This window comes from Polyergus mexicanus, unplaced genomic scaffold, assembly GCF_030449975.1.
Source record: "Polyergus mexicanus isolate NDT 795.1 unplaced genomic scaffold, iyPolMexi1.0 SCAF_25, whole genome shotgun sequence".
NCBI classification, from domain to species: Eukaryota; Metazoa; Arthropoda; class Insecta; order Hymenoptera; family Formicidae; genus Polyergus; species Polyergus mexicanus.
In genome coordinates, this window is record NW_027223345.1 from 3,443,821 (window position 1) to 3,463,007 (window position 19,187).

Here is a 19,187-nt window from a genome sequence, read left to right on the forward strand (position 1 = left end):
CCCTCCTTCTCTCTTTCTAGCCTCTTTTCGAAATTCCTCTATTAAACTATCATATTCTACATCGATAGAAATGAATCTATGATTTTTTGATAATTGCTATACAATCGGTGTACATATAAATGAACGGGCATGGCATTTATCTCTATGTACCTATAATTACAAACTTCCCCGTTTTTAGAATCGCAAATATCCTTGCGGCAATCTATTTTTAACAGAAATCTGGAGTCTCTCGATCGCATGTCGCGCTTCTTCGGAAACAACGAAAGTTTCACGAAGAAATCTTGCAAGATTACTTAGGGTTTTAATAATTTAATAGGTTAATGGATCTCCATACTATTTATTTATTCGCCGTTTTTGCTTTACAAGCGAGATAAGTCTCAGTGAATTTCTCATCCACAGTTGCGTATAATGGAAACCAAAAGTGCAACGCGCGATTCGGCCGCTGCTCCATTTAATTGTTTTTCACGGTCCGGTGCATAGGATCTGGCTGTAGAAGACTGTATGCCGGGTGTCGGTGAAGAGAGAAAAAGAGAGAGAGAGAGAGAGAGAGTGAGATCCCTATCAGCGACCGGCAGGCCCCGGCTGGTTAACGCCTTAACCGAGGTGGCACCCGTTGATGTCACCGCCGGCCGTTCTCGCTCCCGTGCACGAGCGTGCAGCGTAATCGTTGCCATTCCTTTCACTGTTGTCGCCGTTAGCTGGGGAACAGGTTGCTGGGGAGACGCGACGAGCTCGCGTATTTTTGCGCGCAGTCTCGCGATGGAAAGATCGAGGGGAATGATAGATCATACCATCGATAAATTTATCGGTGATATACAGTCAGAATTAAATTAATATCTGGCAAAATTAATATTTGCGCCTCCCCTCGCACGCAATGAACGATTTTTTTTTCTTTTCTTTTTTCATGATGCACTTTAAACGCTTATTTTATACGATAAAGAGAAATGCCACGAAGAACTTGTAACTATCACATATATAATATTTTCAAAAAGAGAAATCGTAAGTAGAATTTACTATCGATATTTTTTTAAAGATATACATATATCATTTAAATGCAATTATTAACGATTAAGGACACAAGTATATCAGGGCGAAATGTGTACTGATGCGTGAATATTAAGAACAGAACGCGAATGTGCGAGATATATCTTTTCGGTTTTCTTTCGATTATTATTTAATGCCTACTGCAAAAAGTTATTAAAATTTAAGTTATTAATTTAATATGAAATTATTTTTTTTTTTTTTTTTTTTTTTTTTTTTTTTTTTAATTATTGGAAAGTTATTAAAATATTAAGCGTGTTGAATGTCTACGTTTGAAAGAAATTGATAGATATATGAGAAAGTATCTGGATCACGTATGGATTCAGTTTGGAGTTATGTGTATTTTCAAGATCGCAACCTGTTCGAAACCGTTCATATGTTCTTCGAAGTACGATGCGAAAAATCTTTCCCAATTAACAATTTTGTATGCCATTTTCGAACAATATATACATCATTTTTATGCGTCATTCGTTTTTTTTTTTTTTTTTTTTTTTTTTTTTTTTTTTTTTTTTTTTTTTACTGAATTGTAAGATATTATTCTTCCCGAATCAAGAAGCAAATTTTATTTGATACTGACTTGGGTCATGTATGCTGGATTTGAAAACGCGATGAATTCATTACGATTTGCTCTCTCCTATTAATATTAGATAGGGTCCATAAAAGTCCCAGTATATGTATATGTTTCAGTCGAACGTACCGTATAGATATTCTCGAAGAATATGTACTGACAAGACTCATCGCAGACACTCTTCTCAAAAGCGTTTTATCGGTTTTCGATGAATCGTGGAAATTAATGAATTATGTATTCTGATAATATATCGCGAGAGAGATTGTCGCGCGCACACGCGGATAAAAAAAAATACATCGGTAACCAAGAACTACAATTTTTCAACATCACTTATCTAGAATCGCAGCCACGTTAACCCATATTGATGATCTTGATCGCTGATCGCCACCGATTCGCTTTCCAATTTCGAGCGCTATCCGGCTCGTAGGTTGGTTGTGCTCGATATATTCCCGAAGATATAACGCCTTATTTGTTCGGGATAATCGCAATCTCACCTCCACGTGAGATTTCTTCGTTGCAAATAGCACAAGCCAACAATATGCCAAAATAGATTTGACCTCATCGGTAACTTTCACGATAGTCCTGTAGAGATCTCGGGAAAGGAAGAAGGGAGGGGCGGCTACATACAAAGATTTCCACAACGATTGTTCCACTTTTGCGCGACGGCCGTAAAGATCCATCTTCAGGCCATCTTAACCGCAAAATAGGAATAATAATCCCATAACAGACGTCGAGCGAATAAGCGTCCTCTCTTTACGACACCTCGATGCACTTTCTTCGTTCCGGATGCAGATAATGCCGTTCTCGAAACGCTTTATGACTCAGTTACACTCTCGAAAGTATTTCTGCAGACTGATTGATTTTTATAGTCGTCGTCAGGATGATATCGACAGTTATCTAATTTTTTTTTTCCATACAAGATACCCAAAATTATTTTGCATTTTTAAATCAATCTGTTTTTTCTTTGTCAAATTTGCCAATAAATGCTACAATACGCGATTTTGCATAAGAATCAATACAAACTTTAAACTTAAATAATTTCCAAACCGTTAAGAAAATTGTGCTCAGGTTTTGCAAAGATATTCAGAAGAAATAGTAAAGCAATCTATGAAATTTTTCATGCTTTTATCAATGTTTGGACATATAACACATACATCCTTAATCAAGCTAGCTTGTTTTTTCAACGAGAAGATGATGTGATTTCGTAATTTTTTAATTGTATATTATTGAAAACGGACTGGATCTTGAAAAATTATCTTAAAAATGTAAATAATAGTTTAATGATTAAAGCTACGTACAATAAAAGAGCAATAAATATTTTAATTTTTTTAAATAAATTTCATATGCGAGAAGAAGAGATAGAAAGTTTTGTCATCAAATCGATAAAATTTACTAGCAAATATGCAACATCTTTTTTTTTGTTTGTTGTTGGATTTATATATAATTAAAATACGTGATTCTTTTTTTTTTTTTTTTTTTTTTTTTTTTTTTTTTTTTTAATCGATGGGCCCAATCAATGATGTTCCAGTTAATAAGTGCTCCGTTATCTCTTGTTATCAATGCGCGATATGCGATTTGGAACATCATTAATTAGCAATGTCAGATACGATTTGGCAAGTGAATTCTCCTCGTACTAAATAAGTTTAACATATAGGCAAACGTGATAAATCATCTTCTGCTTGGCATACTTTTTATCCTCTAGACTCTAGGCTTATAGTAAAATTCCAAAAAAGAATTAATTATTATCGCGATATTAAATCAGATATGCGTTCACAATACGCGATCCATCTTCGCGTCATTCGAATAATGTAAGAATCTCTTTTTTTAACTTTTTCCAATGTGATTTAAGGAACATTTGCTATAAATTTAAAAATTATTAAAAGCTTGATCAGGAATGAACCGACAACTTCTTGCACTTTCTGGACATCGTTATGTAATTCAAAGAATATCGGCAACCGAATCAGCTCTTACTGTATTTATCGTTTGAAATGATTTTGCTTGCGTAATTTATTTAAAACCTGTTAATATTATTTTATTATTTTTTGCAAAGTCAGAAAATATTTTTTTCAATAATTTTAATTATTTCTCTATGTAATATTATTGGTAATGATGGCAGCAGTAGGAGCTATAATATTAAATGCTATTTTGTCTAATGATTATTGTATTAGCATAGTAAATTAAATGTTATATTTATCATGCTATATTTTTATCTCGATTGATGATCTTATATTTTCAATAACCGATATCAAATTTCATTTGAAAGTAGAAAGAAGATGTTGAATATCTGTTGACACACCCCATACAGCACAGAACATTGCAGCAATATTGCAGCAACATTGCAACATTGCCGCAATGTTGCTACAATATTGCAATATTGTTGCAATGTTGCTGCAATGTTCTGTGCTGTATGGGACAGTACAACTTTTCAATTGGCAAAATAATGATACAATTATAAGATTATTATAATAGTTTGACACATCTTAATTAAATTTTTCATTTTTATTTCACACAAAATTCTCATATCTTTATGAATAGAGTGAGCTTTTATATTTCTGACGTTAATATTGATTCTCTTTTTTCATAGAAATTGATGGAAATTTAGATTTTAAAAATATTTTATTTAGATTAATATATTAACATTTATAGGAAAATTCACAAAACAAGAGAAATTTTAATTGGCTGATTTGTTCGAAGAATGAAAACATCCTTCAAAAAAGTGAGGTATTATATACTGCATGTAATAATCTGTATTTCGTTTGTAAAGACAAATATTCGTAGGAAAATTCTCTTTGTATTCTGCTCGCAACGATTTTAAATAATTCATGGTGCCTTTGAGAACTGATCGAATATGGAGAAAGAAGCAGCAGGTGCATCTCGGCTGTTTCTGCGGTGAGTTGCATCTGCGTTTTGCGATAAACAGACTGGTTCCCTCCATTGTTTCATTTTCGATTATCATTGCATTATTTGCGAATCCGTCGAGTTTTCTTTTTTATTGCGATTTTATGTTGTTTATAATACGAGCAAAAGACTCATTAAGAATTTATGGAAAAAATTGCCGATGTGCCTCCTATTATATCATTTTGCAATGTAATGTAATGCATTTTGACACAGATTCACATAGTAATTATTTATATTAGGTTGAGTAAAAAGTCATTGCATATTTTTGCAACAGATGGCATTAGTTCAGTTTTGGCAGTACTAGAGTCATTCACACATATGTTTGTCATATATCGTTTAACAGCTGACGGTTTAAGCTTCATTCTAAAAAAAAAATTGAGCGATTTGGTTGAGTTTTGGAGATTTTACAACAAGTTGAAGATGGAAGACCAAACTGTGCATTTTCGCCATATTTTACTGTTTTACTTCCGTAAAGGGAAGAACGCACGTCAAGCTTGTGAAAAATTGCGTAAAGTTTACGGTGACGATGCTCTACAAAAACGTCAATGTCAAAACTGGTTCAAGAAATTCCGCGCTGGTAATTTTGATCTCAAAGATGCTCCTCGGTTAGGAAGGCCCACCGAGGTTGATGACGACAAAATAAAGGCATTGATCAAGTCAAACCCACGTTACACGACACGAGAGATTGCAGAAACATTGAAGATCAGTTAAAAAAGTGTTCACGTCCACCTAAAGAAGCTGGGATACGTAAGCAAGCTCGATATTTGGATTCCTCATGAACTCAAAGAAGTTCATTTGACGGCGCGTATAAACATCTGCGATATGCTCATGAAACGTGAAGAAAACGATCCTTTTTTGAAACGAATGATAACTGGTGATGAGAAGTGGATTGTTTACAACAATGTGGAACGCAAACGGTCTTGGTTCCGACGTGATGATTCGCCTCAAATGACTTCAAAAGCAGAACTTCATCAGAGGAAGGTTATGCTCTCAGTGTGGTGGGATTGGTGTTTTTTGAGCTCCTACCAAGGAATCGAACAATCAATTCGGATGTGTATTGTTGGCAATTGGACAGTTTGAACGAATCTGTCATCCAGAAACGTCCGGAGCTCGTCAATCGTAAAGGAATTGTGTTCCATCACGACAACGCGAGACCACACACATCTTTGGCGACCCGTCAAAAATTATTGGAGCTTGGATGGGATATGTTGCCCCATCCAGCATACTCGCCTGATCTTGCGCCGTCAGATTTCCACTTGTTTCGTTCTCTTCAAAACTCCTTGCGTGGAATAACGTTAAATTCAGATGAGGCGGTAAATCAGCACCTTGTCCAGTTTTTCGCCAATAAAGACAGGTCCTTCTACGAACGGGGAATTATGAAACTCACCGAAAGATGGCAAAAGGTCATCGAACAAAACGGAAAATATATCATTGATTGATCTTTGTTCTTTATATAAATAAATGACTTTGAAAAACATACAAAAAATACGCAATAACTTTTTACTCAACTCAATATTTAATTTCTGTACTTATTTTCTTTATGAATATATGCATGTTTTATTACGAATATATTAGATATTCGGGGAAGGAAATTCGTACAGTTTTATGGCAATTGCGATGCGTATATTAATATTATCTAATATCTTAATTAATTTATAAACTATATTAATCAAACATATTTAACATATTCAAATAAACGATATGTGAAATTGACTTCAAACATTGTACCTGTTAGAATTTAAAAAAATCTTTCTTTACTCTGATGACAAGGCAAATTCCGGAATAATGAGAGGTATTTCTTGATGGACAGTCGGCCAGACAACGCGTTTTTGCGGACGAATTTTGTTCCAAATCGGGGTGACTACGCGGCCTCGAGGACCCTCGATAGGGGGCTTAGTACAGGGTGCTATGTATTTTGTACAAAGGAAACGAGACGCGTCTGTCTGAGCTTCGTAGAGGCAATTCTGTGACCTTGACAAGAATAACTCTACAAGGTCGGTGCAACTGAGAGTACGCTGATATCCTATACTTTTTATATAACTTTCTTTGTTCTATCTATTTCTGTGGATTATTAGTAATTTTAAGAGGATGATTCCCATTCAAGATCAAATCTTTCTTAATGCTTGGGAGTCTTGCTGAGTAAGTTAATTCGGATTTGTTCGTTATTCGCTTCTATCGATTGTACGTTGATTTTTTAGAAATAGGATTGTTATAAATGTAAGAAAAAAAATATAAAAAATTTTTAAAATTGATCAAAGAAACATGGAAGAAATGCCGGAAAAAGTTCACACTTATGAAAAATTCATAAAACTTATCGTTGTGTGATGAACACAGAAGTGAAATAAAAAATTATTTGGCTGAAATATCTATTAATGTAAAAGTAAAATTTCTGCGCTAAATTTCTAAAAATAAATTTCTAATTGTTTCAGAAATTTTTATTTGTACAAAACATACATATATATATCAGGGTTGGGAAGTAACGCGTTACTTGTAACGCCGTTACCGTTACAGTTACTTTTTTTCGGTAACTGTAACGGTAATGGCGTTACAAATTTTATTTGTAACGGAAAAAGTAACTTTGTTACATTTTTCGGTAACGAGTAACGAATTTAACAGTTACTTTTATCGTTACTTTTTTCAAATTTTTTGATTTATTTAAGATATTATTCTTGCTATTGTGCGTGATAAAATTTTTATCTTAACCGTAAAGCCGTAAGCAAATCGACCAATTAGCATTCTTATTATGTTGTAAAAATGCTTGAATGTGATTGATCAACTTATGGCTCTTGCAGACCAGTGCGATGACCCGACGCGCGATATCCAATGAGAGCTTTATCTTTTCGGAAAAGCAGAGCTCTCATTTACTACCAGTTCTAAGTACCTTGCAACGAAAATTAGAAAATCTCAATAAATCTGACCTTATAGATTGCCATTCATTAGTTGAAGCTATTCAGCAAGGTTTAAATAAAAGGTAACTTATTAATTTGATTAATACATATGTTATTTAATTTTAAATAAGGATTTAATTGAAAAATATTATTTTATTTTAAACTATTGATTCAAAAGTATTAATTTCAATAAAACAAACAATGTCGCTTAATTTACTATATTTGATTTTAGATTTCTTACAATATTTGAAACAAAAGAATTAATAATAGCAGCATGTTTACATCCAAAATTTAAGTTAAACTGGTTAACCGGAGAAAAAAGAAAACGTGCTGAAAATTACTTGGAGGATTTATTGGGAATCCGATCAACTGAAAATTCTTCAAAAGCTGGAAAATCTGACGATCACGATGATTTTTTCATTTTTGAGCAAAAAACGGTGCAAAATGAATCTGAACAAGAAGAATTGCAACGGTTTTTAAAATCAAATAATTGTAATATAGAAATGTTAAACGACTATCCAAAACTTAAAAAACTTTTTAATAAATATAATACAGCTCTACCAAGCAGTGCATCTGTAGAAAAAATGTTTAGCATCGGTGACTCTGTATTAACACCACAAAGAGGGCATTTAAATGATGATATTATGGAGCAACAAATTTTATTAAAAATTAATAAAGAATTTCGATAAAATTTAATCATTTATTTTGTAATAAACCTTGAATGAAATCTTGCTTACAATTTTTTAAAAGTTTTTCTTATGCAAAATAATTTATTAGTTTGTATTGTAAAAAAGTAACGGAAATTGTAACGACTCGTTACTTTTTAGTAACTGTAACGGTAACGAGTTACTTTTTAAAATTAGTAACGAGTAACGGTAACGAGTTACTTTTTAGAAAAAATAACGGTAACGGTAACGAGTTACTTTTATAAAGTAACTTTCCCAACCCTGATATATATATACAATCATGTACCGAGTTTTATATGAAAAGAACTCAATATTAAAATTTAACTGAAATATGTATTTTTTAAATAAATTTATATAAATTCAAATTTTTAAAAATCGCGAGACGTTAATTTTTTTAAATCGTATAAACTATATGTATTTTTTAGATGATTTTATATTTTGATTCTTTATTATAATATATTAAGGGAGAGATATTTTACATACTAATATGAAAATGACATGTGTACAATATATATCAACAAGTATTTTCTTTTATATACTTATTCGATGTATATGGAACAGGTGGACATGGAACAAGTTTGAGAGTGAGAGTGAAATAATGAGCATCGGTTAATTAATTAGTATTCTCTCAGCAGGTGGAATAACTCTCAATTTACGCGCGTTCGTAAAATAACCATAAACGCGAGATATTTATATCAACAAGCGAGTACGCAGATATACGCATGGAATAATTTATAATTGTGCATAATAAATTTGTACAAATCATATTTTACTCATAAACAAGCGAAAATATTCTTACGAAAATTAGACAATGGAGTATAAATAACAGGATTTTGGACAAGCATAAAATATTTTTTTCTCTATCGATATATTTACACATTTACAATCAATAAATGCATCGTTGGGTAGTAACGATTAAAATATAAGTATATTTTTTATTTTTTATCGCATCACTAGTTTTCCTGCGCATTTTAAAGCCCCAGTATACTACGCAAGTATTTGCACAAAACATTTTACACCAAACACATCTACAGCTATAGAGATCACATGAAGTATACATACGTGTCTTTTGTATGCAATTAATATTCATCCTTTATAATTGGCTATGTTATCTACTCTATGATTTGCGCGATGACAAGCTGCGGACAAGACGTATGAATGGTCTTTTTTGTCCTGTGGCGTAACGAGATGAGCGTGCATCTCAAACATTCAGAGATTAAATGTGTTCCTCTTGCTCTTTATCGGCTTTACTTGACACACAAACATACTCTTATTTTTTTACAAATAATAGCAATATAACTTTATTAGACAAGAGTAGGGTTGCACGAGACCCAAGACAAGACAATACTCGCGAAAATATTGTATTGGTCTTGAAAATTTTAATCTTGTCTTGGTCTTGCGAGGATCTTTGTATCAAAGATCTTGTCTTGCCTTGATTTTTATTAACAGTTTTTATTTAACACTAAATTATTTGTCAGCTTGATAAAAAAAAGCAGAAAATAGTAAGTATATATGATTTCTTCTGTTATCCGAAGCGTCGAGCACGATTTTCGTTTGTTCTTTACCGCGTATGCTCACGTCTCGATTGTGCAGACGCAGTCTAAAAACTAAACCAAGTTCTTCCGCTGAACATGCAAACATTTCCGAAAGTGATAATAAAAGTTGGGAAGTAAGTGCAGTTAAACAATGCACATAGAAAACTTATTTTAAGTATGAAACAAGAAACAATGAAAAAATCGGCGTATGTTTATTATGTCGAAAAGAAAATGTGACTAAAGAAATAAAAATGAAAAATAGTAACGCTACGGGATTAAAAAAACATTTGGAGAAAGATCGTAAAAAAGCATATGAAGATTTATTTGGATTAAAAGCAATGAAAAATAAAATATTGTCAGAAAAACAAAAAGCGATAGATATATTTTTAAACGTAAGTATTGTAATTAAACTTTATAAATTAAGTAATATAAAGTAATTAATTTGCGCTATTTTTATGTCACATTAAAATGTGTAATGATAATGATGCGCGGACTCTTTAAATTCAAATTTTTTAAAGTTTTTAAATTTATAAATGTTTTTATTTACTAACAATAAATCAAATTTTTTGTCTTTCTCGCCTATTTCCATATTAATTAAAATCTCCGTTCAGAGATCGGCAACAATTAGATAACTTTTTTTAAAAACCAAGACTTCTGGATAAGATCAAGAATGTTGATAATTTGTTTTGGTATTGTCTTGATAATTAACAAGACCAAAACTAGTCTTGGTATCTCGTGCAACCCTAGACGAGAGGATTATTAGAACCAATAATCTTAACAAAATCTCTTTTACGTTCCCTAAATCCCGCCTTCTTCCTAATCACGTTTTTAAGTAACTGGTTTCTTTTAATACATCATACTATTATGTTCCGATCAAGATCGATTAATCGAATATCAGCGTGTTGGCGATGACATGGGATTCGGGACTATTCGCGCGCGATCGGCCCGTAATAGACGTTTCACCAGCCGTTCCATTTATGGTCCACCGATGACGCGACTCATTACAATTAACGATCATGTCATGCCTAGAGGCTCAGTCTGTCTCCCGCTGTTCTTCTCGCCGGGTGATCATGTAAAAGCTCTCGCATCTTAGACAGGGTACCAATTCTCGGCTGTTTCAACGACCGTGGGAAACATTAATCTTGAATTTCTTAGTAGAAATGCAACTTAAATATAATAATAGTGGAAAATCTTGAAAGAGCATAGAATGATAAAGAGGGAGCATTATTGTGGAATATGAGTTGCATCACGGATATACTCTTCCGTTATTATTAATTTTATTTCTCGATGTTTTGAAGTGATAAATGCGGGTTTATCAAATTCTCATCAAGACCAACTTTAAGACATTATTTGACTCCGATTGGGAACGTCATATTTTAACGAAGGTAATGAATCTTCATTTCTTCTGACAATTTAAATCTTTTTAGTACGCGATTCCTTAATCTAAAAAATATATATACATGTATACATGGTTTTTGGATGTCTTCCAGTTTTTACATTTGTTATTCCGTCTTTGTTTGTTTGTGTCTTGTGTTGTGTCGTGTGTTTCTTTTGTGTTTTCACGATAAATTAATGGTCAAAAATTCTTAAAATTTCTTACAATTTAACATATTTAAAATCCTCCAATCAAAACTCAACCTTGAAATTATAATTTAATTTAATTTAATTTAATTTAATTTAAATTAAAATCAAAATCAAAATCAAAATCAAAATTAAATTAAATTAAAGCTTGAAACTTAAAACTTGAAATTAATTAATTCATTACCTTTAAAATTAAAACTAAAACCAAAACTAAAACTAAAATTAAAATTAAAATCAGAATCGAAATTAAAATTAGAATCACAATTAAAATCATAATTAAAATTAAAATTAAAATTAAAATTAAAATCAAACTCAAGATTAAAATTGAAATTGCTATAAAATATACAAAGAACTAATAACTTCAAATTACTAAAATCAGACAAATTTAAAATTAACAACTAATATCTAAAATCTAAAATATATTTATTATTTATTACGATTTAGAAATAAAATATAAAAAGTATTGTTTAATTAGAAAAATATCGCCTATGTAAGATGCATAAGAAAATTCTATGTATATATTTATAGTGCAGAGTGTTATCCTTGAAAAGATTCAGGCCATATATTTTTGGTGCGTTAACCCGCCACTCTTATTGGCTCTCTTGCTCGGAGATTCAAAGGTGGCCGTTACATAAAAGTTTAATTATAGTATATCCTGACAGCTCCCATCGATGATCATTGCGTAAAATTTCTTGCATGATATTTAAAATGCTTGAGAAAGTGGCACGCATTTTCTTCAAATATTCATCGCCAAAGAGTTACTTCAAATCTTTCAGCGAGTCAGTAAAATTGCAGAAATGGTTGGAGCAATATTTAGAAGTCTAGTATCGCTTAATTCTTTTTGTATATTTTAAATCACATTTTGAAGATTAAAAATTAAAAATTATATTTTTAAATATATTTTTTTATCTTAAAATTTTGAATTATAAAGTAAAAAAGGTGAATATTACAGGAGGAATTATGTGATCAAATTAATTTAAGATCGAATATGAGCAAAAAGTTTGAAAAAAGAATTGAGGAAGATTTTTTTATTTCATCTAGCAGGACACACTCGAAGACGAGAGTTTATTAAACTATTAATAATTGTACTTTTAACTTCAATTCCAGATTTTTTCATAAGATATAATATATATTAATGCTTTAATTTTAAAATATTATTTTTTTAAATTGTATTTTGTATTCTTTTTACACATTTGCTATTTCAATTTAAGTTTATAATAAATTAATATTATTTAATAAGACTACTTTGATTCGGAACGAATAAGTATGTATATACGTACGAATATATAAATGGCAAGAATTATTTGTGTGAATTTTCTCATCTTTGAAGGCGTAAAAAAAAACCCTTAACGAAATTGATCTGCCCTTTAAAGGTTAAAGAAATTGCAAGACTGACGGTTGCCTCCTTCGCTTAAAACATTGCAAGAACTTAGAAACGAAATTTATTACTCGCACGGCTATCTAAGGAAGGTCAAGGCATCGAAAGGCCAAGTCCCTCCTCCCCAGAAGTCTTTTAATAATGCGGTGGAGTAGATAAAATGAGATATGCAATGCGCGTTTCATCATAATCCGCGAATAAATCGTGGATCAAAGCCTAGACGAAGCATATGGTAACGCGAGATTTGTGACAAAAATACCAAATTCTCGTATTACATCGACCTAAATTTCAGTAACTTATTTAAATTACAAAGTCCAAGAATAAAATAATGTGTTTAGATGCCCAAGCATGTCAATAAACTTTAGCTATAACTTATGAGTTATTAGAAATCAAAGAAGTTTAAAGAATTGAATTTTTAACATGTAAATATTATCTTATTTTTTTTTTTTTTTTTTTTTTTTTTTTCCATTTTCTTTATTACAACCAAATTATTTCAACTAAATTTTTATTTAAGGCCTGTTTAATGTTATTCTGCTTAATATCGAAAATAAAGTATTATAAAAGTAATATATTCAAAAAATCTATATTATAATTAAAATATATGATATATTTTATATAAAATTTTTAATAAAGGAAAATGTGTGTTGATTCTTTTTAAATGAAAATTTAATATTGACAGAAAGTATGCGATATGTGGGATACCATATATATGCCTTTTTATATATATATATATATTGATTCATAACGTCTCGCAAATATGGCGCATGAAAATCAGACAGATGTCTATTACAAAAAGAAGTTTACCTTCGAGTGACGTCGATTATTTATGTGCTGTAAAAGAAGAATCTTCGTCTTTGTAAAATATAGATACTTTGCATAGCTTACTCATTTTAATTTTCTTCTTATGTGTCTTCTTTATTTCGTGACTACTTCTTCTTGAATGACTGGTATTTCCAACATATTTAGCGTCATCATTGTAGCTCAATGTGTATGCCGTTACTCTTCATTTGCAATTTTATATTCTGTTTTAACGCGTTCATTGAGTAAAAGTTCATTTCCGCGAAAAAATAATTAAGCCTATATATATATATATATATATATATTTTTTTTTTTTTTTTTTTTTTTTTTTTTTTTTTTAATGAAAAAGAATAGAAATCAAAATCACTTATTTTGAGAAATTGAATAATCAATATTTTGAAACATCTCTCTTGTCGTATATTGGATTATATCAAAACTTATATGAGAAATCTAATTTTTTAAATCGATATCTTGCCTGATATCTTTAAAAAGTATTACATTTTAGGCGTTTTAATACTCTCCATATAAATTATTAGAGAGTATTATTATAATCTTAATATTATTAGATATGAGATGTATATAATTCGTTGATTCTCAATATTAGTTTATATCGAAAAGTTTTCCAAGTTTTTTTTTTTTAATTCTGCCATGATTCATATTGTGAGTCAATTATCTGATTTTAGCAATGAAGCATTTATCTATTTTATTCTTCTACTATTTTTTCTCATAAAAGGTTTTACTACAAAACTGTGAAGAGAATCAGCCATTTCAGAATTCATCTTTAAATGAATCCTATTTTGTTAGCGATTTATTATCTTTTTTGTCAACTTTGCCAATTTATGAAATCCGTTATTAAGTCAAAATTATAGTAAGTTTTTTTTTTTTAAACTTTCCTTCTTTTGCGGAAAATAGTTGATTAAATTTCTTGGTTCCCTTTAGATTTTTGTCAGACTTCTATTTTCTCAACGAACATAAATTGTTTGAAACTAATGAAACTTTTTTAAAAATTTCATAAAAATTTTTTGCTATAATAACGAGAAGGAAGAAAAGAGATAAAATACACACACGCGCACATATATACAAGTTTTTATAATTTTTGTATTTTATCTGAGAGAAGAATGCAAATAATATATTTGTAAAATAATAAACTTCTAAATAATTTTTTGAAATTTTCATCACATTTGATTTCAATTTTATGAATCACTGTATGTATTAAATAAAGTATGTAGGAATTGCAGTAGCGTTCGCGTTAAACAGGGAATGGCAGTTACCGTGCGTACGATGTCTCGATGATGAATCCCGTCGTTGATTGTTGAGAGTCAGCGTCCATTGTACGGTCTTAGCGGTTTTCTAGCAGCAAGCCTATGACCAGCTTTCCCGATAGTAACCCGTGAAACCCACTAGAAACTGACAGACTTCCTGGATGTTGGAATCCTTGGAACTATATGGCTTTATAGTTTTTACGGTGGTCTTCAACTTATCTTCTTTTGCACGCGAAAAACGCTAGAAGCGTAAATTCTCGTAATAGCGTGCAAGTATATATTTCTGAACTGAAGTTTTATTGAACTCTAATCGATATATCCTCTTGGTCCGTCATCTCTGTGTTCTCTTGTAGCATCAGGAATGGAATATAACAAAAGATCAGTATCTTCAGTTTTAATTGAAGTATATTTTAGAAGAATGTACATGTTCTTATAATAATTATTTTTTTTTTTTTTAATAAAGATTTATATCTGATTGATATAAATATGATTAAGAAGCCGGCCTGTATGAAGCTTGAGCGGAGCTGAATCAAAAAGTTGAGTTCAAGATCAAAAAATTAAGTTTCCGTTATTTAAATTTGTGACTTTCGATACATTGTACCTTTACAAATTGTTATAATTTTAATTATCGTGTCCAACAATTGATTAAGTTTCTTATCAGAGTTTGTTTCTCGAAGATAATAAAAGGCAGACATAGCAATTATAGGAATGGATCGAAAATGCCGCGAGGATCACTAACGATAAGACTTCCAACTGTGTGAAATAAGAATAATCGGTGTTCCGTAAGGTTTACGTTTCGATGATTCTGCCAAGAATATTATTGACTTGTTCGACGAAGGGGGATATCTTCGATCACGCTTTCTTCTTATGTGACGGCGCTGTCATGGTCGAGCGCCAACGGTAAAGACGTTCGAGATTTCTTCGTTTCTCGGCACAGTCGCAGAACGTCGTCAGAAACATTTGTCATGTGGTTTCTCGCGTTGTAATAAGATGGAAAAGGGAGAAAAACTATGTTCCGTACGCGACTTTGATCTTGACGAGATTCTTGCGGGATGAATGAGAAATAATCAATCAAGGGTAAATGAAAAATCATCAGTTTTTTTGCATTCGCAAATAACGATAATAAGTGAGGCAAGATTGTATCTTAATTAAATTTTAGTTTTCGTTTCATTATATATTATATTATACATATAAAAAAATTAATAGTAAAATTTTGCCTAATGTCAAATTTATCCAATGCGAAATAGGAGAAATTATTTTTTCTATTTTTTTTTTTTTTTTCCTGAAATCATTTTAATTTTTTAATCTGTTTCAATTTTTGATTTAAAACTTTTAATTTCAACAGCATTTTTTAAAAATCCTTTTAATTTTTTCATCCGTTTTAATTTTTAATATAAAACTTCAAATTTCAACAGCATTTTAGATGTGCATAAATAAAATATATAATGGTCGACATCACAGATGGAAAACTTTGTTCAAATTTTTTTACTATATATATATATAGATCTATCGCATAATTTTTGTAAAAAGTTATACGAGAAACCATTTTAATAAATTTTAATTTACTAAATTTGTAAAAATCTACATAAAACATTAGAGGTCAGAAAAAGTTCAAGAAAAATCTTAATGATATATAAATGGGAGGGCGCAAATGAAACTTATAATTATATACCATATTTTTTAATTTATTAATATAATTTATATTAGTAATAAATATGTGACAAGTAGTGGACAAACAAGATGGAGATAATGTTTATCAGGAAATTGTTTCTCCTCATCTGGAGGAAATGATTGAACTGGTTTACACGTATATCAATCTAAAGCGGAAACCAGTTAGCGAACGCGGCCAAGTTTAAAAGATAGAAACGAAGCAAAGTACATATCTACTTTTAAGAACATATGAGTTGAGAAAAGTATCTGAAATTATATATATCTGTGTGCGTTGAACTGCTATAATTGTGCAACTTATTGATTACTTTTTTCGTATTTTGAATACAATATGTTAGAGAAAAACTGAAAGAGTGAAACTTACTTTCATCTTATTTAGGTCTCATATTATTTTACATATGTATCACTGTAATAGCATCGTAAGATTTGTTTTATTATCTGTTTTATTAGAAGCGTTAAGCATTTCAACGCACTGCTCAGCGAACTATATCGATGACATCATATATGTATATGAGTCTCTACGTATGAACAAATTATTTAGCAAATATCGCAACTCAAATCTGCAATGCAACTTTATATAATCACGTGCACGGTATATTCGTTTTGACATAAAATTTCCCAAGTTTTATTCATACGTCACTTTTCAAAAGTAATGATTGTATTAAAAATTACATTACACTTTAATATTTATTCAAGTCTTTCTGTGTTGCAATAGATTGCATCTCGCATTTTTAAGAGATTTAAAGCGAAACGTCGTTGCGTCCCTATTCTCAAGCAATTGGCTAATATTTTTTTACTCGCTGCCTTACGCAGCATTACGTCGTGAGAATCATCGCTTAGTCTCGGAGCGAACGGGAAAGTTACTACTTACGGTAATTTTCCGATGGGGTACGTATCTAGCGATGTGCAAGATTGACTCTCGCTGTTCAACGAAATCCGGAACACAAAGATATTCCTTGTATAAATCGTCAGCGTTTAGAAAGTACACGTGCTTTCTTTGTTCTCGCAGATGATCATAACTTTCCGTTGATTTCCGAAGATCCCGTTGATAGATTTTCTTCTTCACGCTTGCAAAATGTCACAAGGCGGTTGTGAAACTACAACAGCGGTAATTTGGCTAGCAAAAAACGTAACACACTAGGGGAAAACGAGGTCGAATTATGAAATGAATAAACAAAACAAAAGCCCTCCGCGAGTACCGAAGCCGAAGTTTCTTGATTTTAATTTTCTTCGCGAGAATTCTTCTAATATTCTTGTTTTTTGTTGTTACTTTTTTCAGGTCAGCCTTGCAAACGTTGCACAAGGTGTCGAGTAAGGCACGCGAACAAAACTATTTTCTAGGTGGACTGTCTCATGATTGGGTCAGTTACTATGAGCAACGGATCGAGAGCGATCGGTCGTGCCTCAACGAATGGCATGCCATGGACAATCTGGAGTCCAAGAGACCGCCGTCACCGGATAGCGTACGCACCAAGTGAGTCGATCAAACTCTTATCACGATTCACAGGCAACACTCCCGCTCTGGTCAACAGCCAGATAATAAATCGCACGCGGAAATTCTGCATTTCTTGGAAGAAGTCGCGTGTTGCCTTCTCGTCGGGCAATTTCGCGGACATTCCATTTAGCTGGCGTCTTCGATGCGTTTGCGGTAGGACGATATCGATTCGCGAAGAATATATATTAATAAGATAAGAACATATATAAGACGACCCTCCCCCCGTCGAGAAACAGCTGGCCATCGCTGACTCGTGAATTTAACTTGATGCCGTGCTAGATTTGGTGATTTGTTGATGCGTCCCCTTTGGCTGTCTATGCGTCGCTTCAAGTCGCGTGCGTTACAAGTAGAGCGTAACTTTATACCCGTCCTTTAATTATTTCCAGTTTCTACATCTGTCCACCCTTTCTCGAGCTAAAATTTCGAGACATTAGATCATTAAGACCGACTATTGGATTCCGCTATTATGAAACCTTAGAATACCAAATTTTTTTTATCTGGAATTTTGAACAAAAATACCTGGAAGATCAGGAGATTTTCAGAGAAATTTTTATAAGATTTAAGTAGACACCCTGAATACGCATACGGGGAACTAATATATCTACAAAATCTCCGCTAATTCGAGATTTGTTTATTTACGTTTACGAGTCCATTTTGTACCGTAAATAATGCCGTACATGTTTCGTGTAGCTATCTATATAGAGTTATGAAATGTTGTAAAGTGACCAAAAATATATAATAATACTCATATTTAGGAAAAAAGATTTATGTATTAACATAGAAATAAATTAATTGTTATTTATTGATAGACAATAATTTATTGTACATCTAACAATCTGACATATTTCGTCTATATGATTAATTTGCCGTAAAATATCAATAAGAATGTTTATTTTAACATAGGCCCAGGGAGAGAGAGGAGACCGAGCGTGTGATTCGATCGACGCTGAAAGAGATTATGATGTCCGTGGATCTCGATGAAGTTACCTCCAAGTACATTAGGGGCCGTCTCGAAGAGGATCTTGACATGGACCTCGGAGAATTCAAGCCGTTTATCGATCAAGAGATGCTCACTATACTGGGGCAAATGGACGCGCCAACTGAGATATTTGATCACGTTTATCTCGGGAGCGAGTGGAACGCCAGCAATTTAGAGGAACTTCAGAAAAATGGGTGCGTTCGATCGGATCGCGAGATATTTCTTGCATATTTTCGTATCACATGCAAATTTTATAGCCATTCTAATCTTGTGTGACGTGATATATTTCTGATATTTTATTTATAATCCAGTCAATTTTCCATATAAATAGAATTTATTAAATTGGATTGTGTTCCATTTTCAAGTATTATATATATATATATAGATTTATTATTAATATTTTCTTGAAA

The 19,187-nt window shown here is 31.7% G+C and overlaps 1 protein-coding gene across 3 annotated transcripts in view; it reads left to right on the plus strand.

Annotated features, from left to right (window-relative positions):
- Nucleotides 1-19,187, plus strand: part of Ssh (Protein phosphatase Slingshot) — a 189,840-nt gene that overhangs the window by 164,573 nt on the left and 6,080 nt on the right. For all 3 annotated transcript variants that reach the window (XM_070313834.1, XM_070313832.1, XM_070313835.1), the window contains 2 exons: nucleotides 17,583-17,777; nucleotides 18,702-18,971. In XM_070313834.1, the coding sequence (XP_070169935.1) occupies nucleotides 17,583-17,777; nucleotides 18,702-18,971 (465 nt within the window). The remainder of the gene's footprint in view (nucleotides 1-17,582; nucleotides 17,778-18,701; nucleotides 18,972-19,187) is intronic.